The 23,396-nt window shown below is 45.1% G+C and overlaps 1 protein-coding gene across 4 annotated transcripts in view; it reads left to right on the top strand.

The window, feature by feature from the left end:
* Positions 1 to 17,660: 17,660 nt before the first annotated feature.
* Positions 17,661 to 23,396, top strand: part of SLC41A3 (solute carrier family 41 member 3) — a 28,362-nt gene continuing 22,626 nt past the window's right edge. For 3 of the 4 annotated variants that reach the window (XM_059823122.1, XM_009821380.2, XM_009821379.2), the window contains exon 1: positions 21,948 to 22,969. In XM_059823122.1, the coding sequence (XP_059679105.1) occupies positions 22,775 to 22,969 (195 nt within the window). In that variant the 5' untranslated portion in view covers positions 21,948 to 22,774. Of the gene's footprint in view, positions 17,964 to 21,947; positions 22,970 to 23,396 lie in introns of those variants that run through there. The other variant, XM_009821377.2, reaches the window with a different exon arrangement.

Below are 23,396 nucleotides of genomic sequence, written 5' to 3'. Positions count from 1 at the left end.
ATGACTTTGCCTTCTTAGGCAGCCCTTTTAACAGGGTAATTTGATAGAATGACAAGAAGAATCTTACTGACTGGTGCTAGAGTAAGTGACTCAATATATATGCATACAGCTATGATTGATATACTCTACACGTTCAGGTGTAAGGACCCCCATAGAGCTTCAGTATCGAGTGAGTCTGAGTGCCTGTGAGCTCCCGTTCCTTGTGATTTGTCAACAGAATTCATGACTGTGTCCGCAGACAGTTTATAATGATATATTTGACATGCGTTATTATAAACCACAGCTTCAGGCCTCAATGTATACAGCAGGCTTCCTCCAAGTCTATCATTTAGACAGATCAACCCAACATTGCTGCAAGGTCACAGCTATTCAGGAAGCTACATTAACTACAAACTGACACTTAGGCTGAATAAATTCACTTCATCCAGTACTGGGAAAAAATCACCAGTTGTCTTTGGATAATGAGGTGTACTTGATAACAGGCTTGTGACTGCCTCTTCACTATTTCATGGTCGTCTTGCCTTGATTTTCTGTTCCTTCAATTCTGCAAGAGAAGATGGGCCCCTTGCTTTGTTTTGAAAAGAGCTAGTGACATAATGGAGACCAGATCACAGGACTAAATGAAATGATTCATAGATTGCTAGATGGTAAGGCCAGAAGGGACCATTATGACCAAATCCTCTGACCTGCATAACATAGGCCAGAGAATCACATCCAAAAATTCCTGGAGCAAGTCCTCTATTTGTATGGGAGCTATGAGGATATCTTTTAGAAGAAGGGTCTTAACTTAACTTAAATTACCGCAAATGATGGGAAGCCTCTCTGATTATAGTAATTGCCATGAAGCTGTGACATGTCTCTGCCCCCAGCCAAAGTGCTCAGGGCTCAACTATGACATGATCATTTTACACTGCACACCCTTTCAGGAGGAGAAGTTCAAAGCAGAAAACAACAGCAGAGTTTCAGAGAGGAGATGGCTATGAATTGACTATAGCTCAAGAAATCAATGCAAACTCTCTATTGAAAGGAAGGAAAGGAGATGGGTTAAGCTAGATTTTACTGAGATTCAGGAGGTTATTTCAAGTAATCTAAACAAGGCTCTGATATAAGTAGAATAGCCTCCTGTTGGTCTTGAGCTGCAGACAGTGCAAGGGGCACTTTGAGATTGCTCCAGTCCAGCCCACAATCTAGTAGGTGATTCACAGGGGTGCATTGAAAAATAAACGCAAAGCATAGCTCTCTGCACTGGGCAGAAAAAGGCCTGAGGGTGTTTTGCCCTGGAGTGAGCTTGATCCTTTTTCAAACAAATGTGTGACATGTTTAAAAGCAGAGGGAGGACTGGACATCAAATGCTTTAGAGCCTGACCCTGCTGGGGGATCTGTTCCTGCAAAATACTGGGTATCCTCAAGTCATTGATGAGTGTGAAAGCCAAAGCTCTCCAGCACATAGCAAGATCCGCTCCTTAATAATAGTGGTGTGTCAGGCAAACTTCCCCTGCCTGAGCCAAGAAGGAAAGCAAGCATCTTCTCTAGGCATCTCTTGTACTCCAAGACACTCATTCTGTATTTCTCTATGCACCTAGTTTGATCCTCTGGACAAGAAGCTTCAGACTTAAAAGAACCATAGCATAAGCTCCCACAGTGCCTCTGTTCACAGCCTGGTCGTTTTGCAAAGCGCTCATTCCTCTCACAGGCTGCTCAGAAGCTTGGCTTTTCTGATGGCTCATTTACTGGGAGTGTGCCTGACCTTTAAAGGGTTCATGTTCAATTACCCCTCTGTGCCGCTTTTTGGTCACCAAGCCAGTACCTCAAACAGCCAAAAAGGCAGTGCAGCTCATGAGGATGTTTCCAGCCAAATCCCTTAGCAAGAGGGAAAAAAGAGACATGTGGGTTGCTCAGAAAGCCACGTGCAAAGAAAGAAGTGATCTCTTTAGGAGTATCCATTCACACCTCCCCTCCAGCTTGCCTCTAGGTCATAACAACACCCCTTTTAAAAAAGTTTTTATTACCACTACTATTGTGGTTTGGGGATCTAGCAATAATGGAGTCTTTAGGGCAAAATAAATATAAATCTACCTATCAACCCCATTGACTATCTTCCTATGTAGCTTGCAAAGATATTGCATGAATAATTGATGGCATGGTTCATACTGTGCCATTGATTAGCTAGCCGCTGACTGAACCATCCACCCAATCCTTTGAAGATGAAGTGCTGAATATTTATTGTCATCATCATAATTCTGGCTTTCAGTTCCATGGAGAAGGGCCAACCCTGAAACTCCAGCTCCAGCCACCCCAAACATGGGTGTTGTTTGGAAGCTGATCCACGATCGGGTTCCAAGTTTAGCAAATCTTTATCATGGAATGATTAAAACCCCAGGTGTGACCATCTTGGGGTCAATCTCTGGCCTCACTGGAATCAGTGGGACTTTTGCCAGTGGCTGGAGTTGGAACCAGGAGTGCAGACTTGTGAGGTTCAAGATAGGATTGTATTTACAACTTGATCTTACGTCCTTACTTAAGCTTGGGCAGGAGGAGAAAGTGTTCCTCAGTTTGTACCCTTTCCTAAGGACCTAAGTAGAAGCAGCTAATTAAAAATGTTGCCTTCAGTGTCGTCTTCTCAGGCAATGGGGAAAACTTTATGATCTCCTTCCCCATCTTCTACCCCTGTGGTGTACACATCCCCTTTATTGGATATTTTTACTACAAGTGGTTTAGCATGTTAGCCCAGTATTTCTGGAAACTTGTAATGAATTTTATTCTCTGCAGGACATTTATCCCTGTAGCCAGAAATGTCCCTCAGACAGCAGACTTTCACTCTTTCGGGAAATGCATGAGATCAGATGAGGGTGGGAGTCCTTTATGGGGCTGTGTTATTTTGAGGACCTCAACTGAAGTCTCTTCTCTTGCTGGCTGTAGTCAGCCTTATCTGGCAGCATTGTCCTGTCTTGGGGCAAGTTGGGTTTCTCTGTCTGAAGAAGAGTCTTGTATTAAGGTGATGCTTTTCTTCCTCATGTCGATACACAGAGGCTGGAGGTGGAAAATAAAAAGGGCTGCTGCTTGCAATCACCCCTGTTCCTCTTGGACCTGCACTGTTGCCAAACTTAGCGTGTCTGTCAGCCACACACACTGCCAAAACACACTCTCAGCGGCTGTGTGCTTGGGAACGTAGGGAGCTGAGGGCCAGCCCTGCACCAGCTGCAGAGCAGCAGCTGCCCGGAGGCACTTTGTGCGCTAGCTGCTGGGGACCACATCTCGTTGTGGTGTGGCGATGCTCGCTACAACCACAGCTTTGGGTTCTGACATCCAGCTTGCTCTCTGCAGCACTGAACCACATTAATCTGCCCCTTCTCACTTTGTACACCATTTGCAATGTTTTTAACTTCTGATGAATTCTGAGTTTGAGAATTAGTTTCTGTAGGCGTAGGTGAAGGAGAACTAATACACTGAAAAATGAGTGATTTAAGAAAGTGTCTGTACTACTTCTGGAGAGGATGCACTGCCAGTAGGCATAGGTGGACAGAGAACTTTCTCCTGCCTGGAACAGGGCAGAATATTGGGCAGATGATGGCAAGCAAAGCAGCTAGGGGGCAAGGGAGAGTAAGTGATCTATTTTTTACTCTGGCAAACTCTACCAAGCAGTATCAGTATATCTCACTGTGTGCTTTACTTTTTCCTTGCTCTAAAAGGATCTTTGGATTTAACATTGTGAGCATGGGAAAATGAGTGCTTAACACTCAGATTTCAGTGTCTCCTTGCACAGAATCCATTGGAATGTGCAATAGACAGTGAGCCGAGGCACTTATTGTGCAAACTTTCAGGATTAAGGCTTTAATGTGGGCAAATGCTGGGCAGATTTCCCTGGAGCAGCTCTCCCAGTGTTGCTGTGAAATGCAAACTTCCCTGCATAGCTGCAGTGCTGAGATATAAGTAGTTATGCCAAAATAGTTGTTAACTAGATGAGAAGAAACCCAACTCAGTCCTCAGGCACAAGCTCTGCCAAACCCAGAAGCCACTTGGCAGTGGCTGTAGTCTGTGGTAAAAGCCTTCCTCATGTATGAGCAGAGGTGGGCAGTGAAGCTAGGCTTTGTTTAGGGCTGAAGATTTTTTCTAAGATTCATATTGTTTGATTACTGCCCTTTAAAATTCAGTGTTTAAGGCAGATTCCTTCCATAGTCAACAGAGAAAGATAAGCATTTTAACTGGGTCCTATCTGAAAAGAAGTGTTTAAGATGGATTGGATGAATTGCCCTCTAACTCTCTTACATTCCTAATGTTTAATGGGTTTGATCCAGCCTGTTTCAATTTTGATGTATGCAGTCAGGGGCTTTAGACATTAGTCAAGTTACGCTGGGTTAACAGTGCTCACAGCTCAGATTTTTCCCTCGTATCTGTGAAAGGCAAAGATTTATGTAGCTCAGCTGATGTGCAGTAGCTCAGTAAACCAGAGCAATTCAATTGAGTATCTGAGAATGAGAAATGCAGTTCACTGCAATTTATAAAATACCCAAGGATGTATCTCCAAGTGCTGATAGTTTGTTACTTTCAGGAAGTAATTAGTCAATATTTATCATAGCTAGTCAGGAAGTTGTGGAGTGGGAAGGAACTCGGAAAGCCATCTCATCCATCCTCTGCTGTAGCTACCTGTGTGTAGATGTTTATGCCTTTAAAGATCTCAATTACTGGAGGCATGCTGGCCTAATGCTTCATTATCTGTGTAGTTTGAAAGCTGCTCTTAATCTTAAGTCCAATTTCCCATGTCTTTCTGGATGCTTGTTAGCATTTCAACATAGATAATTAAACTAGTGTATTAATGGACAACAAAATAAACCAAAAATTCCCAAGGGATGTTTAAGTGGGCAATAGAGGAGAAGGGAGACTTAGAGTACATCTGCAGATACAGCCAGATTTTGGTAGTGACAAGGTAGTGACTGTCTGCTGTGTTAAAGAGATGTTTTAGGAGGAGCTTTGTTTGTGGAAGTAAGGTTGAAGCATTTATCTTTTTCTTTTAAGCTAGTTTGCTTGAAAAACCTGCCAAGGACTTTTGAAGGGCTCTCCCAGCTCAAGTTAATTAAATATATTTGATTATACAGTGATCTGAAAAGTAAGGAGAACTTCAACAAGATCTTTTTTTCACCTGTACAAGACTCTCTCTGGTACTTTTTTTTAGCTTTGTGACCTGGTATTTGTTCAGTTAGAGTGATAGTCCTCTGGTGTTATAGATGGGAAGGAAGTTGTTTTAATGCTCATTCACAGCCACAGTTTTCTGGGAGGGTGCAAATTCTTCAAAAGCTCATTAAATTATTGCCTTCATTCCAGACTGCACCCTGCAAAACATTTCCCCCTGGTCTTAATGTCACCGTCTGTTCAGGCTTATTATTACACAGCAGATCACAAGATGTAATGTACTACTAATATTGCTGCTGCAGGCTCCAAACAAACTGTCACAAATATGGGAAGCTCAGGGCCCACATACCTATTATGGTTCTCATTACTCCGAACCACTTTGCTGCCAGCTCAGAGTTTCCAGGTAGTGCAGGGCAGGGTCCATTCACCAGAGTGTCTCTCTCTTGTGGCACAGGGAGGTATTAAACACACGTTACTCAGCAGATTGGTTCTTGTTATTAGCTAGGATCTCCAAACAGAGAAACCTGTTTTTCTGTCATTTCAAGGACTCTGGTTTTTTGCTTAGCACACAGATACATAAATAGATCTTGCCTTAAGATATCAAAGCTGTTTTGGGTCCTATTTGTGTCAGAAGCTAGCTACTAGTGGAATAAAAATCCATAAATACAATCTCTCATGTGTCTGCAGCTTTTTTCACCCAGGTGTTTGAGAAAGCTTTACCACAGACCATGCTTAGTTTTTTAGTTGTAATTATCCTGGTTGCAAAAATGAGAAGACTGAGACCCAGGAGACTAAAATGCTGCTCAAACTAGCAGCACATGTAAATCTAAGCTTTGCCTTGCCTCCTCAGCTTTCTTTTTCAACAGCTGGACCATGCTGCCTCTGAAGTGCGCAGCAGTGCCGATATCCTTCAGGGTCATATCAAAGCTTTAGTAAACAGTTTAAATAGCTATTCAGCGTATATCGTGTGCTATGACTTCTCATTGTTTCTGAATCTAATACAAACCACTCACTGCTGATAGAGGAAAGCAATAGTTCTGCTTATGGCCAGAGGCACAGAGAGGTTTGGGTAATACTGAGGGTACAGATTTCTGAAAAGCCAAGGCATGTGATGGCTACTCTCAACATGTTGGTATGAGACTTAGAGGCAGCACGTGGGCTGTATTCCTGTGGGCAGGCTCTTGACCCACACTTGCAGAACTGACACATGCACTTCTTGCACTCCGGAACTGAGCGTTTCCATGCACAAAATGAGTGGTGGCATGCAAGCAAGAACGTGCTGTCTTTTCCCCTTGTCCAGGCTGCAAACGAAAAAACAAGATTTCCTAGAATGATACTTGTCTCTGGTGTTGTAATGTTACATATGTACACTTGCATGTAATTGCACTTCTAAGCTACTTTGATGGAGTATACGGGCTTGCCATGTCAGGATGAGACCTCCTTGCACAGTGGCGTATATGAACACTCCAAGTTAGAGTCTGAGCCTGGAAAGATGTTCCTCGTTATTAGGGAGAAGGGACTTGACAAGAAGAGATCAGGGAATAATGGAAGGTGATACCATTGAGGAGTTAGAGAGTTTAAACTAGGAAAATTTTTTTTTTTTTCTGTTTGGAGTCTTCTGCTGATACGTCTGTAGCTTTGCATAAGTTAGATGGAACTCCTTGTGTCTCAGTTTCCTTAAATGTGCCACAAGGGGAATGCAACCCAAGTTGTAAAGGGAGATCTGTGTATATTTTTTTTTTTTAGCCAAGTATCCCCAAAGTCTTTCACAAATAGAAAGTCGGGTTCAAAACAAGCTCAGCTGGTCCGGGTAGAAGGAAATACACAGAAATAGTGTCCCCTGCTCCTGGAATGTACCCGTGTCTGGGACTGAATGTTACAGCAGTGCTTTTTCACAGCCTGGCACAGCAGTTCACAACAGGGTAGAGATATCAGGCAGTACATACCTTTGAAGAAGCAAGGGTGATCCAAATTTGAAGAATGTAATTTACCCAAGCTGGCGCTGGGAGATCATCTGCATAACGAGCTTTATTCCTTCAATCTGCACCCATGTTTGACAGCCCTCTTCTCAGTGTTCAGTGCCTTTGTGCAATGGTGGCAGAAGGCTGATTCCAGAGACACTGCATTGCATTGGCAGGGCTGGTCCAGAAGCAGCTGTGAGCGAAGTGTCTGCCTGCATCCAGCTGTTGTCTGCACATGGGCATTGCAGCTACTGAATCGCCTGGCTGGATCTATCTAGTGACTTTCCAGCCATAGGAAGTACTTAGACAAACCTACTTTGAAGTGTGCATCCCCCAAAAGATGTGATGCAGTGTTTCTAACCTTGCTTTTTAGATGGGAACATGCCCTTGAATTTGGCCTCAAAAGACAGAAGTGGTCTTGTTATAGTATCATAGGACAGGGGTTTGTGTGGTACCTATGGCTGCAGCACACAGCATCAAGTGTATTCAAACACTAATTTTCTTTTTCAAAATTAAAGAAAGACTCAGCAAAACCTTGGAAGTTCCTGTCTTCCTTTCCTCCGGGCTGTACAACCCTAAGTCTGGATCTTCTGAGGTGTTGAGAATAAATTAGCCCCTCTCTAAACAATAAATAATTGTGCTATCAGACCCTAGATCTGTGGAGGATTAGACCTAGAAATATGGTAAGTGTAGTAGCTCATACTCAAAAAAGAACCCAACAAGTCCCCAAGCCTAATACTGCCAGGGTTAATCTGCTGGGAGCACTTTCTATTAAATATAGAAACCAGTTTTCCATCTCACAAGCCAGTTATAAATAAATACCTTTTTTTTTTTTTTTTATTTCAGGAGAGCCTGGCATGGCCCCAAATGAACCTGATCAGCCTCTGTTGCAGAGCTGTAACAGGCAGCTGCAAACCTAGTTAACACATGAAAAGGCTGACAAGCTGCAGCTCAGCTGCAGAGCAGGGTCACAAGGTTTTCCCCTCGTTTCTCTCTTCTTGTAGGTTAGATGCTTTGAGCAGGGCTGCAGAGGCTAGGGATGAGGTCTGGCACGGACCTTAGTGTTTGTCCCCTTCTTCTGCCTGTAGGGGAAAATACACTGATAGGGAAAAGAAAAACCAGAGGGAACTTGGTGCTTTGCTTGGTCTGTCAGAGAAAAGTCATGACTGAAATAAAACTGAAAGTGCTGAAGAAGTTGTTGCTTGTGGTTTTCAGTGAGGAGAGTTTGTCAGATTTGGCCTTGCACAAATGAGTGATACTGTGAGCAAGAGTTTGCAGGTGTGCAGGCCTACAGCCAGCTGCACAACCCAGGGAAGGAGCATGTGAGTGCATGGTAATTGATGGGGAGAAATAAAAACTTGGTATTTGCACTGTCCTGCAGTTTGAAAGAGACTGAGTCTGGATCCATAACCTGCCTTTTGGGGCTAATAACAGCAGAATCAGGACATTTACGTAACATTTATCATCTTTTCAGAATACTATTTAACAAATAATCTGCTTGAGGAAGCCTGTAAATTTGTCGAGGATCCTTGGATAGAAGGCATTATTGAGGGAGAAAATATGTCTCTATTATTATCATGCTACTAATATGTCTTCCCTGCTGCACAACCCACAAACAGATTCTGCTCTTAAAAGGTAATCTATAACAATTCTGTATGTATGTTCTACAGCAATGGTAATAAGTTGCTCCCCCAGGTGACCAAGGATTGGCTGAGTAAAGAGCATAATATTTGAGGGTGTTGTGGGAGATGCACTGGTGTGTGCCCCAATCTTGTTCAGACATGGAGTGGAGAGAAGAAAGGCCACATGCATAAGGGTGGAAAATGAACAGTGGCTTGTGGCACCAGTAATATGGGCATAGGCAAATGGCAAAATCCTCCTTGCTCTATTTCTCCCCTTGCAGTGTTCTTGCGGGACACTAACTAGGAGAGCATGCCTCCTAGCACAGGAGTATACTGGGGACAAGTGACCCTCACACTAGCCATAGCAGAAGGCCTCCTCTGGTTAGGGAGAATATAGCTACGTTCCTCTCCAAGAAGGTTTCTGCTTGAGTTTTTTCTCTCATCAACTCTGTCTCAGAAATACAAAGCATGCTATTAACTCAGTCTCAAAATCCATGGAGTTGGGTTGAGCTTGATGCCTCCCATAATTTCCAAAAGGTCTAAATGCTGTCTTACAGGATTTATGCATTGGGATGTTTGGGGATTACAATGCATTTGTATAATAACTATGTGCAGTTTGCATATGCATTTGGCAAATCTTGAGACAGGGTACACAGACTGCACCTGCCTTGTTAGACAATGACTTTGAAAAGGTGCCCCTGAAAGTCTATGTCCGTAACTATCCTTTTTAAAAACCTCTTTTTGGTAATGAATCTGTCTGTGCTCAGTCTTCATAGTCCTCTTTAAGCCCTGTGTTTTCTGCTAAGAGCTGTAGGCTTGGGCAAAGCTTGAGGCCATTTCTCATGGTGATCTCCGGGACACCTGTCAAGCAGGACCTGGACTGAGACCAACAACTCATTCCAGATGCCACCAAGCAATCCTTAGCTTCTAATGACTCCTAGCCATTACTGCTCTGGAAACAACTATAATTGGTAACTTGGGAGTGAAGGGGCTGCTTCTTTCCTTGACTAATCTCCTCTGCTGTTTAGACCTGCCCAAATCACTTTGCATACCTTGTTTTGCTGAATAATATTGCTTGGACTTCCCAGATCCTTTCTCCAGAAAGATTCAGCTTTTCTGAAAAGAGTTTGGACAGGAATGTTTGCTGCTGTTTTCAGCAGCAAACAGCTAAGAAATCAGATGCAAAGATTCCTAATACAGATCGGCAAAAGGCAAAAATGAAACAGTTGCCTGAGGAAATATCCTAACAAATCAGAAAGACGTTTCAAAATGATCATTTGTGAGTCACTTAATAAAATCACTTCAGCACAGCTGTGCCCTAAGGAATAACCATCTAGATTTAATTCCTCTTAAGAGGTATTTATCTGTGGGGAAAGGATGCTGGATGAGAGCTTTGTTCCTTTTCCTTGGGGGCAATGATACGGCTTTGAATATATTCAATGGTTCCCAACATTCTGCAGAACTGAGTGGTTTAGAAAGATGATTTATTTTAACAGCTACAAAAAACATCCAGTAAAAGGATCACTGCCTTATTTTAAGATACCATTCCCGGGCAGAACTGAATGGCAGAAATGATGCTCCTGTTACCTACTTTTGGAACTGCTCCATCCCAGCAGAAAGATTTCCTACTGCCATCTCCATCATACTCAAAGCACCTAAAAAAACAGAGATGAGGGTTACCAGTCATAAGGCTGTGTCCTATATCAAGACACTTCAGATGTAACATATTCTTGAATGGTTCTGCAAGTTATCTTGAAGTGGTCACTACAAACTGGGAACCAGAGAAAGACTGAGTACTGCCAGCTTTTACCTCATGTTCTGATGTGCACTACAGGGAATGAATTTCAGTGCTTAGCATAAATACAGCTATCTTGTTTCTTGGCATAGGTGCAGTTATGCTAAATTAAGCATGCTGACATGACTAAGAATAATCATTCATCGTGATATCCTATTGAATTTTCAGGGGTCAGGAAGATGACTCCCTTTTTAATACTAAAAATTACATTATCTGAATGGAGCATATCTGGTGTTGCCATTAGTAAATTTGGGAGATGAAGCAGACTGAGTAGCTGCTTCTTGGTAGCTAGGAAAATTCTCTCCCTCTTACTCAGTAGCCTTGGCTAGGTGTGATGGTGAGAAATGGATTCTGCAGTGGCAGCAAAGAACAGGGATGTTCCAGGAGAATGGGAAAAAGGCTGTGATATGTATCACCATTTAAGAGAGCTTATAAAGTGTTGTTAGTCAAAATAATGGAAGAGCTTAGAGGTGACTCATGAATGAAAATAACTGGGTAATTAGCAGCAGCGAATATTTATTTAAGAAAAAAAGCTCCCTTCAAATTAGCCTACTATCCAGTTGGGTTGACAGCTTACAGGCAGTAATCTATTAATTGGCTGTCAGTGACGCTGTAATACACTGACGGTTTCCTGTTGTACATGCAACAACCCAACATTTTAGTTATGAAAACCCACAGGCCAGTCTTTAGAAGCCTAGAAGGGCTAAAATAGTCACTAGATTAACAAGTCTTCTGCTGGTGCAGATAGGTTTGGTTCTCTCTGGATTCAGCACTACAGCCCAATATTGGGCCCCATTCAGTAGCATGCTATTTGGAAGGATCTAAGTTAATTGGGGTGAGTTTTAAGGAGAGCCACATGAGTAATGGAAGCTGGTCTGCTTGCCTAAAGGTGAGGGACTCGAGGAGAACCACAAGAAGGGAAAGGGCAGTTTGGAAATGAGCTTATATAGTCATAAAGATGTAACTGTATTCAGGGACTGGAAGCTGAAATGGGTCAAATTCAGCCTCATAAAGAAGTGCATACTGGATGAGTTCTTAACCCTTGTGAGTGATTCTCCTTCATCACTGGCTGGGTTTTTTTTTTAGGTCAGGTACTTTTCTAACAGAAATGCTACAGTTCAACCAGGAGTTAATCTAAAGATGTGCTATGCCCTTTGAGTCACACAGGATAACGGTCCTTTCTGGCCTTGCAAGGTATCAACCACAAGTGGGCTGAAACTACAGGGTTCCAGTCTGGGATCTGAGCTGGTGAGGTTTGGGGTTTGGGTTAAATATAATGCGAAATGAATGCATTATAATGTGTTTGTTCCTCTCATTTTGCCTCAGGACACTAACTGTGGGAAAACTATGAAGCCAAACTATGTTTGGCTTCTTCCCAGGCTCAGGCAGTAGCCCACGTCTCGGACATGTGATGGCACATGAAACATTTCCTGCTCTCAAGCATTCCTTGTTGGGGTACCAGATGTGTCTTTCCTGCCATGTCATATAGAGCTACACCACTAATTCAGTGAAGGTAGCAGTCTAGCAGCACAGGGCTTGGTGAGGAAGGACAGATTCCTTAATGAATGTCTGTGTTTCCCTCACTATATTGCTCACGATAGCTGGGAAAGCCCAGTGGTGTAAATATATCCAGAGGTGGAAGACATGCCTTTGGTCTCATTTGCCATCCTGCTCTGGGAGTGTTGTGAAGCGTTCCCATTCTGTGTTATCAGTTTCCATGGGAAGGGGACTGTTTGTGAGAATAATAACCACGTACGCAGAGGGCCTGGGTGTGCATCCTTGGAATGAGGCAGCTGGATCCCATCCCTGGCTCACACTGGCATTTTCTGTTGTGTGGCGGCATTGGCACCATGAAATGTCAGGTCTCAAAATGGAAATGGCCCGGCATTGTTTAGGACCGGTTCCAGGAAATGCCTCTTGGATAGAAGCACTCTCTCTTGCTGCCCCTTCTCCATGACCGAGTGAGGAGAAGTATCTAAAATAGGTCATTGTTATGCACGGAGAGAACCCTGTTCCCTAAGCTCCCTTGGTTTCCAAGTAAATGAGCTTTGGAGGTAAGTTAGCAAAAGAGGCTGATTCATTAGCAGCAAGGGAAATCTGTGCGTTGGAGGGGTGCCCAGCTGCCCAAAGGGATTTACATAGTGACATGCTCCTCAAATCTTAACAGAACAAGCTGAGTGATACACACGCAGGCTTGAACTATATCACAATCACATGCTTGCTAGGCTCATTTCTTATCTCACGGGTTTCTCTGGAGAGTATCAGTTGCTCCAGTCCCTCATAGGGTTTTAAATTTGTAAGGGAAGCATTCACAGTGAGGTATCTTCTAATGTGAGAAAATTCTGTATGTGTGTTCTTTCCCAAATTAGGTCACCTTGTAAGGCAGTTCTGGATGGAGTTTGTCCCTGCAGTTATAGAGGCTGTAAATAACGTATGTGTTACAACATGTTTGACGGCATTCCATTGCACCATCACTAGTCTATCTGAATATCATATCCCAAATTAATAACAAATTAATTTTATCTGCTGAAAGACCCTAACTGTCACCCTTCTGTCTGGAATGAGATCATTTTGGGCAGCTATTCACTTACAGGAGGAACAGGGCCAACACATTCTTCTGGCTTGATTTACCGAGGGCAGGCTTGTGCACAGAGATGAGTGCTCCCCTTTGTCAAATCATCTGGAGTGCAGGGAGGAGAATTTGGTCTTTCTGGAGCATCTTCCGCCTCTTTGTTGGTGTGTCAAGCGGGTGTGCCAATTAGTGCCAGTGATGAGATGGGCACTCATCCACAAGATCAGAAACAGAAACCCGCAAACTGCTCTCGCACAGGACGCTAAGCAGCTGTCGGATTATGAAGATCTCTGGCCCCTCCTGACCTGGGCCAGATTTGAACCATTGACCTAGAAGTGAAAAGCTTGAAATCCCTGCACAAGCCACAGGATAAATAGGACTTGCAGAGCTGCCTGCCCTCATTCTGCATTCAGTTGCTGCCATCCAGTGGCAGATGGGGAGTGAAAAGGCCTCATGCAATATAAATATCTTGTCCTTAGGAGTCTAGTGTGTGGGAGAACCTGTGCAAATAGTTCTCATCTGCCTCTAAGAGTGCTGGGGAAGCATGGTGATGTAGGCTGGCTTTATTCCTCTACAGAGTAGTTTGACAAAGGCCTGGTGTGGTGCAAGTGAAGTAAGATGTGTCCCACTACAAAAACCAGATCTTCGTGCTGCTTTTGCTCTCCTATGCTGGGTTATTTCCATATATGAAACCTGAGTAAAAGTCGGTGATTGTAACCTGGCTTAACAACTGTCCCAAGGGCAATGGTAGCTGAGTGGTGGATGCCTGTGGCAAGGGGAGGTGGCAAGAGAAAGCAGGTAGGAGATGGCACTTCAAATTTCTCTGAGTACTGCTGGTGCACATAAAACATCTGCACTTTCGAGAACTTTGATAGAGAAAGAAAAGGAGGTGGAGACTAGAACAAAATTAACTCAACTATCTGGAAATTATTGGGTCCGAAGGCTAACAGACAATAAAACTCACTTTCCTTCAATACATAAAGGAAAAAGCAAAGGAGGAGGAGAGGTGTCTCCTTCTCCGCCTTGCCCAACTCCAGGAAGTTCCTGCTGTATTTTCTGTCTCTAAACCCCCAGATTTATAAGGTGGTAGGTATTCATCATAGATCAGTTTTGCACTGCCTGTTTCTGTCTACACACAGACCTCCAGATAATACTTTTAAGCCACACTAGCTAACATTGTCTCACGGAGAAAGGTTAGAGATTGTGTATTTCTTTATGCATCCCTGCACTGCAGCTGTTGGGTCCCATGATGGGACTGCAGCCCAATGAGCCATGGAGCCTTATTACAGCCCCAGTGGTGACATGGGGGCTTGCATGGTGCAGCAGTCAAACGAAGTCTGTCACCAGGGCTAACTGAAGTCATAAATCAAGCTTTATATTTGAGAAATATCTCCAGTAGTCCCTAGTCACCGAAGAAATGCCATTTTATAACAGGAAACTGTGGGAAGAAAAAAAAGTCCTATCTCAGGACAGAATACTAGAAAAAGCTGTAAAATTTTCCCCTGCTTGGCTGAAGGAATAGTTGTTGGAAAGAAAGTCCAGGAGCAAGGCAACATGGAGGAGAGGAAGGGAATAACAAACTTATTCTTATTTTCCTACTGGAGGAAACAGTCTTTAAAGGCACAGTGGAGAGAAACTGGAATGAGCACAACGAGTCCTCAAATGCCCTTGTAACTGCTGGTACTACCTGCACATCTGTGGGAGAGCAGAGAAAAGCAGCACACGTGAATTCTGGCTCAATGGGGGGATAAAACATTGTCGCATGAAGTTGCTCAGCTTCTTGCCAACAAGCACTTCCCAGACTGCTGTGAGCAGCTGAACTATCCTATCTAAAGAGTCACAGGAGCTCTGTTTGCAATCAAGGTCCAGCCACCATTCCCTTACGTCAAAGCCAGGATCTATCTAAACACTGCTGCTGCAGTTCTGAGAAAGCACAGCTTTGTGCCGCTGCTGAAAGTCAGCCTTCTCAGATATGTACCCACTGGTGCCACCAGGGATTTCAGATTGGTACATGAGGGCACGGTACACAAGCCAGGTGGTTATGTCTCCTTCTGCACACAGAATGAGATCTGGCAGGGTGCTGGGAGCTCCTGTTGTAGCTGGTGGTCGGACCCAGGTGGGAGATCCCTTGTGGAACGGTGACATTCCTGAGCTGGAACCATTACCAAAATGCCCTTGTCGCTCAAGTTCCCCAGGAGACTTTCCGCTTGCTCTGTAGATATTTTTCTTTGAAGCTCAGTGGTAAAGTGATAGCAGAATACATTTAACAGGTCTAAAAATGTCTTGGTAAGGTTGCTAATTTTGTAATCCACGTCTCTTCCCCTCTTATTTCTCACAGGAAAAACTGCCTTCTGACCACTCTCAGGGAAACATCAGTTGCACTGAAGACATAAAATTACACCAAGTGAGCGGAAATTTAAGCCTCGCCGTTACAGCAGTGACATTCAACGGTTAACGCGCACCCTCAACACGCAGCAGCTGCAGGGTTTCGTTACTGTCACTTACAAAAACCTTCAACTCCCTTTGGTGTGCCCTGCTTTGAGCCAGAGCTCGCAGGCCCAGGGACAGCATTTTATGAGTAAGAGCCCTTTAGCGTAGCATGACGTCTGAGAGACTTCAGCAGGATATAAGATTGCTCTGGTACTGAGGTATGATTTAATATCCTCGATTGTTCTGGAAATTTGAAAATTTGAGCTGCATGATTCAGGAGACTTGCATGAGTATGGTTACTTCAGTGCCTAATGAGATTTATGTGCTTAAATGCGATGGATGCTGTAATCACATTTCTAACATGCTGATTCAATATTTGGGGGGGGGGGATCGAATCAACAGGAGTTTTGCTGTGACTGTGGTGGAGGCAGGCTTTTGCACTGGAAGCTTGCAACACGAGCTCTTGCAAATGCTAAAATAAGAAAAAAAACCACCGTAGAGGAAATGCCTTTCCTCAGCTTATAATTGCAGCCTCCTGCCCGCTCTGCCCGCGCTGAACGTCGTCGCCCTTTCCGGTAACATCCGCCACGGGCTCTCGGGGCGGCAGGAGGCCCGGAGGCTTGGGCACGTCCCGGCGGGGCAGCAGGAGCTGCTCCTGGCACCCCGGGTACCCCGGGCGCTTCCTTCCAGGGGCCGTCCTCCGTGGGAATCCTCCAGCCCCCCACGCAAGCCCTGCCCCGCCCTCCGCTCCCCGAGCTGTCCCCTCTGGCAGCTGGGGTGCAGAAAGGGGTATAAGAATAATAATGATGATCGCGTAGCGGGGCTTGCAGCAGCTGCCGGCCTGCAGCGAGCGGCCCGGGCGTGCGCCCCGGTGCAGGCGCGGCGCTGGGGCAGGCCCCGCGACTGCCACTCACGGCGCCGCGCCGCCTCCGCGGCCGGGGGCCGGGCTCGAACCCGCGGCCGCCGCTCCCCAGATGTGGAGGGCGCCTCCCGCGTTAGCATCGTCCTGGCTGCGCCCGCGGCCCTGCGGGCAGAGCCCCGCGCAGGGCAGAGCCACGGGCAGGGCAAGGAGCTGGTAAGCGCTGGGGGGGGCGAGATGGGGGCCGGGTTTCCTCCTCGCACAGAGGGGGACTTTATTTGCTTCCTCCCCCCGCCAGCCGTGATTGGGGCCTCCTAGCAGTTTCCTTTGCTCCCCAGGTGTTGGGCAAGAAGCGAATTGATCCTACCGGGGGTAGTGCAAGGGCTTAGGGTGTTAGGGGCCCATCCTGAAAGTAAGAGCATCAGAGAACATCTGCCAGCTGTTAACCCAGATGAGTGCTGGCAGGAGGTGATGGGGAAAGATTTGGGGCACTTGCCTGGGCCAGCAGTGGGGCAGGCAGGATGAATGACAGTTTTGTCAAGAAATGAGACGTGATGGCAGGAAAAAAGTGACGGGTAACAATTTTGCATGTTGGTTTTTTTTTTTTTTCTTTTAAGATGCTGTACGGTCATGGCAGCTTCTCTGCAGATGAGTCGCATAGTGCATGTGTGTGAACCAAGGTGCGAAAGGAAGAAAAAGGATCGAGATTAGAAAGAAGATCAAAGAATTATCTTGTTATTGAGGAGTGGTGGACAGTTAGCTGTACTATGCTAGGTACTAGGTACTATACATAGTACCTACCTGTATTACGCTACGTATGCTAGTCCTTTGCTGGACTGCAGGATGCTAGGATGTGAACTGCTCCTGTTTAATGGCTAGGGATCAAACCCTAAAAAGGGTTGGATTCTGCTGGGCTCCGCAGTTCTCATGACTCCCAGTGTGAGAGCTGATGGGTCCAGAATTCATGCTGTGCGCACCACCTTCTGCATCCTTCTAGGCATTCTCAGGGTGAGAGCCAGGATGCACAGCAAGTACTCCAGTATGAACACAGGCCTAGGAAGAGATACAATTACAGAAAGGGAGATTGATTTGACATTATAGAAAATTAAAGGTAAACTAAGTACTAGTATTTGGGTCAGCAGAGCATCTAGGATTTTGGGAATAGGTGGTAGTTTGCCTTCAGGTTAGTGGAGTGGACAAAATACAAAAGCGTTTCCTGTCTCTGACCCATCTGATGCCTCTTTTTATTATCTCATTGTTTCTGACACTGTTTTTCAGAAAAACTCTGTGATTCAAGAAAGCCACCATGAAAGGTGAGGAAGTTCGGCAGAGGAGAAAAGAGGGCAGGACTAGGAATGGAGAGCGATCCAGGCACAAAGCAAAGAGCAAGGGTAAACACAGAGAGAGTCGACTTGGCAGCCAGGAGGCAGAGGATGTCTCTCTGCATGCACAGCAGAAGCTGTTGGCTGAGGAGAAAGCGGCCATGGCAAAGTCGCGGGAAGAGTCAGCCATCACAATTTGCCTGCAAGTGCTCCTGCCATACCTCCTAGCTGGGCTTGGCATGGTCTTGGCAGGCATGGTTTTGGATTATGTTCAGGTAAGGGAAAGAAACTGATCTGATGTACCTGGCATGGGATAGGTGGGGGACTTCTCTTCAGAGGCAGGGGATTTGCTCTGGATATAGCAAAGTAAAGGAGGATTTGCAGCAGTTTCACAGGCCAACATGTCCTTCAAAATCAGCTATTGTGTACTTTTGTGCAGCTCTCAGAAGGCAACGTGTGGTGTTTTTCTGGCCCTTTTTCTCCTCTGGAGATAAAAGACAATATGCTACTAAAGAGCACGCGAAGGATCTGAGGCATCTATGTAAGGAAGGTGCAGTTCTGTGTAAAGATCTCACCTTGGTCCTGGAAAGAGGGTGGCTGAGCTGCAGCCCCAAGGGCTGTGGTGGCATAGCACTTTCCTGCAGTAGATACAGCTGTATCACTCCTGGATGTAGTTCTGAAAGTCCTGCATCCCCTGCTTCATTGTGCAAGGAGCCAGCCAACCCAGCACTGTTAACGCTTCATACAACCAGCCCAGCCTGCGCACCATATCCTTTTCTAAGGCCTTGTAGCAGATGATTCAAATCCTTCAGTCTTCTTCAGGTCTGATTTCTGATTCTGTGACAGTCAGGACCAGACCTTTCCTCCTATGGTGCAGCAGTACAGAGCTTTAAGGTAGTGGTGAGCACCTAATTTTTGACGGTTTAAAGCTGCAGTTAATTTCCAGATTATAAATCGCTATGCCTTTTGCACTCTAGGTGACTCTTACTGCTGCATGCCTTTTTGTTAACCCTTGCTATTTGACTAGCTAGCTGTTGGGTCAGACTGCCCTGACCTATCTGATACAGTGACACTGAAATGACTGTGCTTGCGTTGACAACTTTTACAAATCTGGAGCTTTGTTCTTTTACTATTAGCCCTGGGCTGATCTCCCTAAGCTAGAAGAGCTACAAAGACTTCAGAGTGACACAGTATCCTTAACTGACCTTAGCATGTACTCAGTACCCAGCAAGAATGTCTAGTCAGATCAGAAAACACCAAGGCAAATCCAGAACCCAGTGACAAACTACTTGTCTCCTTAGGCATCATTCTGAGAGTCTTGAGCAGCCACTTCCATTTTTATTTTTCAGACTGTTCAGACCTGCCCATTCCTATGGATCTCTGACATTAAATGCATGTTACCTCCTATTGTGAGATATTAAAGCATGAAACAGGTTGCAGATGGGTTTATGATGTTGAAGGATAGTTTTTCTTTCCATATTCTTCCTTTAGAGTATTTTTTTTTCTAGGAAGGACTGGGCCACTAATATAAACAGAACGTGAAGCAAACCTCATACTCCTCTGAAACTGCAACAGTCTGGTTTCTGGTTTATGCAAATAAAGAGCTCACAAAGAGCTTTCATGTTAGTGCTGACAGCCTGGGAAATCAACCCATGCAACACTTCATATGAAAAGCAGGCCATTGACAATTAGCACAGTGACTTTTCCTGCATGGTCATGGACTACTTGAGCGCGTCTCATCGTGGACTCGCTGCTGGTAGGAACTGCCCTTCCGTTCTAAGCCAGTCCTGGCCTCTGCCCCTGCTGCTGTGGCTGTTTCTGTGGGGCAACAGGAGATGCTGCGAGGGTTTGGACCCCAGGCACTCTCCATCTGCTTGCTCTTAGTCTCTCCACATAAGCTCTCTTCTCTGCCCTTTCCTCAAGTGAAGAAGAAAGGAGCAAGGTAAGAAGCAAAAATACACATCCTGATCTGACAGAGAGCTAGCAGAGTCAGGAGTGATAGTACTCCAACAACTGGGACATATGGTCCCTGAAAAGCATCGTCCTGCCATGAGTCTAAGGTGTCAGAATAGTGCTGTCTGTTGCTAACACTGTGGTGTTTTAAGAGCACTCACTGGTATCCCTGTCCCTTCTTTGTGGGGATGATAAGGTATGTCTGAAACGGTGTTCTTTGGCACTTGTCATCTTTCTGTTCTTTTTTTGTACTGTGGCGGTGGATGGAGGCCCTAGATCAGGGTCAGGGCCCACCAAAGAGGCTGTTTCTGCTCTGGCTCCTCCAGGGCAGTGCTACCTGTTGGCTGGTTTGCAAGCATAGGGATACAGTGTATTTCTGTGCAGAGAAGGGCAACAGTGTACCTCCCTGGGTTTTGCCATGATGAGTGGTGCAGCCGTGAGGTGGTTTGGTTTTTTTTTCCCAACTAGTTATAATCTTTTCCCTGCTGTTCAACAATGCTCTCTTTTCAAACCTGATGCATCTTTTTGTGGACAAATATGGTATATCTCTTTGCCAGGAAAATATGATGCATCTCTTTGCAGACAAATATGGTGCGGATCTTTATCAGAGGCTCCTTAAATGCATAATAAAATGACCCAGTGTACACACGCAGGTCACCTAAACCAGCTACCTTCTCTGCATACTGCTTCATCGGTTGAAGGATTTTTATGGTTCTTGCTTAGAAACAGAGAGAGCTAAAGCGTGATAAACTCATAAACCCTGCCAGGATGACGCTTTAGTACAGGATGTGTTGCTGCTGTGGTTTTTAATGGCATTTGAGTCATTTAGGCTCATTAATATTTCCTTTACATTAATGTTTCTGCCTGTCACCAATCTAGTTGGCAGATACAGTGGCATATGGGACAGGTATGCACATTATCAGACCTTTGAAAACCTGTGGTAGTTGTCCAGAAATTGTACTTTATTTCCTTGAAGCCTCTGTGAGTTTCTAACCAGAACTGGGCCTTCATGCTGTCATTTTTCAGTTCCTGGCTGGTATAAAGAGGTTGGGTCATGTGTGGTTATTACAGAATTTTTATTAACCTCCCTCTTCCAGCTATTGTGGGCTTTTTTTTTCCAGTTAGATTAGCTGAAATGTACTCCCTTGTTAGCTTTCAGCTAACTGGACCATTGTTAGGTGCAAGAGACACACATACACACCAAGCCAACTGGGAGTGGAGAAGGCTTTGGGGGCTGTACTAAAATATCAAGCGAGAAAGCAGAAAAGGACAGTCTCCCATCTGTAGCTAGGGCTTGTTTTCCACCCTGCCATGCTTGCAGAGATCTGCTGTGCCATCTCAGCCCATTAGGCTTCATGCTTTAGTTTGTGTGAATTCAGACCAAAAGAAACACACCATCCAAATGGCTGAGAGCTTCCTCATTTCCCTACTTGTCTGCAAGGCAAAACTATGTCTTGTTCTGTCCAACCCTCACAACGCATTTAGCATCAAGCTGGGGACCCTGTCACAAGGACAGAGTCCACAAGCCATGAATCTTTATGTCTCTCTGCAGAGAATGTCAGGGAAGGTGTTGATTAGTACAAAAAGTGTTAGTAAGGTAATGTAATTTAAACATTGAATTTGAACTGGTCTGAGAAACCTGTCTCTTTCGTGCCTACCACTGAATACTTGCTTTCACTTGTTTGCCTTCACTGGGGCATGGCTGGATTTGAACCTGTGGTTGAATAGTGAAAAAGCTCAGTTGCCAATGTACTAAACCAATCCTATACCCTTCCATCCTAAATTGTGCTTTTAAAGCTTTTTGACCCTCTGATCCAATTAGTTTGCCCAAATTAATTATTAGAAAGGAGCCCCAACAGAATACCCTGACTCCCTTCCCTGTATGCATGACTTTGAGCAGAAGTCTTTACTGAGCAGGATACAAATTCTTTGGCTGTATGTGGCCATGATGCAGCTCTGGTTCTTGACCTTGTGTTAGCTGTTTGACCATGGAGACTCTGGGGTGAGACTCACTCTCTCAAAGACAGTATCTTCCTGGGACTATGCAGAAGCAGTGTGTTTCACTTTAGGACAGGAAGGGAGACCAGCTCACAGCATGCCATGGAAACGTTCACCCTTTCTCTCCCTTGCCTGCTGTGTAGTGAGATTACAGAGCTACCTTAAATAAGCTCTGGCTATGACTCTTATCTTGGCCTTTGCAAACTAGCAGAAAGTTGAAGTGATGACAGCAGATAAGGGTGTTCACTTTTGAAGCTTATTGGCTGGTTCTCTGGATTATTTTTTTTTCCCTGAAAGCCAGTCATTCAGAGGTATAGCTGGCAGAGACCGATCGTTACATCCCGCAGAGACCATGGAGGGGACATGAGGGGCTGCGGTCTGGAAGGGCAGATCTTCTCTCACCAGCTGGCTTAGCTGTGTCACTTGCCTAGGGATGAGACCTGTGTAATATCGTCAGCCATGAGAAATGTGGACTCATGTTTTTCTTGACTTTTCTTCACCTTTAAGGAGAGGAAAATGGATCCTGGTTGTTAACTGCCCACCTCCTCGGCCTTGGGACAGTGAGAAAAGTTCGATGTTGCTTATGGTGTCAGTGAGGGAACTGGGACCAGTTCACAGCAGGCTTACATATTAAACCATCGTATCAAAGGCGAGCCGCAGTCTGACAAGAAATGTAACCTGAGGAGAAAGGACACTAGTGCGTTTGAGCACGCTGAGGGATTCTTGCATGACCTGTCACTCTTTCAGTGCTGTAGCCTGAGCAGGTCTTACTGGTTTTTACCGAGTTGGTGGGAGCTGAATGGGGTGTGGGCTGATTTCTATTCGTCCACAGACATCTCTGCAATCTTCTTTTCTCTTTTTTAATTCCCCCCTGGATATAAATCGGAGAAATAGTGTCCGTCAAGTTTGCTGCCACCTGGGCTCAACCCAGCTGAATCAATTTTGGAGGATACCCTTGCTGCAACCCTCTGGACGTGCTCCTAGGAGGAGGAGAAGCTAAAGCAATTTGGCATCATTGCTGTAGCTTGAGGAAAAACATTTCTTTTGACTTCGAAGAGAGCTACCAGGAGGATCTGTGTGATGTCCTGATCTCCCCCCATTTGCCCTGCTGAGCATGGGGTAACGGTGTTTGACCATGGTGGTCACCCAGTTACAATTGGAACTGTGCTTCCATGGCAAGAAACTGAGAGGTTTCACCTGCAAGTTGACCAGGTCAGCCAGTGGATTTCTCCCAGAGACTTCATTCTCCATTGCCTCCCAGATTTTCGTGCCGTTCCTTCTGGCTGGCTTGGGCATGGTAGCTGCTGGCCTCTTGATGGATGTTGTTCAAGTAGGTACATGTGGGTAGGCAACTTTGTAGTGAGAGGGTGGGCTAATTCACTGACCTTGAGTATTTGTGTGGTTTTGTTTTTAATGTGTGTGGTCCTAGCAGCCAGTCAACAGGATGGCTGTAGGCTTTTCCTGTGCTAGAGAGACACTGTCCATCTTCTTTAGATCAGTACATGGGCTCCTTGTAAAGTGGGATAGTGGCTTTCAAACACTGCTCTCAGTGCATTAGGCTGGGTGCTCCCTTTACTGTATCTAGCTAAACGCTTCGGTGATGACTGCTATGAAGCAACTGGGATCAGACTGCAGCATATTCCCCTATTGCATGATATTATTTCTTTCCTTCAAAAATCGCTGATAAGGAGATCTAGGTCAGGGTTGTTATTAACTACCTGTCTCACTTAGAGGCAAGTTTATGCTTTCAGTTCTTT

The sequence above is a fragment of the Gavia stellata genome, chromosome 12, assembly GCF_030936135.1.
Source record: "Gavia stellata isolate bGavSte3 chromosome 12, bGavSte3.hap2, whole genome shotgun sequence".
Lineage (NCBI taxonomy): Eukaryota > Metazoa > Chordata > Aves > Gaviiformes > Gaviidae > Gavia > Gavia stellata.
Note: the sequence above shows the minus strand (reverse complement) of the source record. Positions and strands in the feature narration are given on the sequence as shown.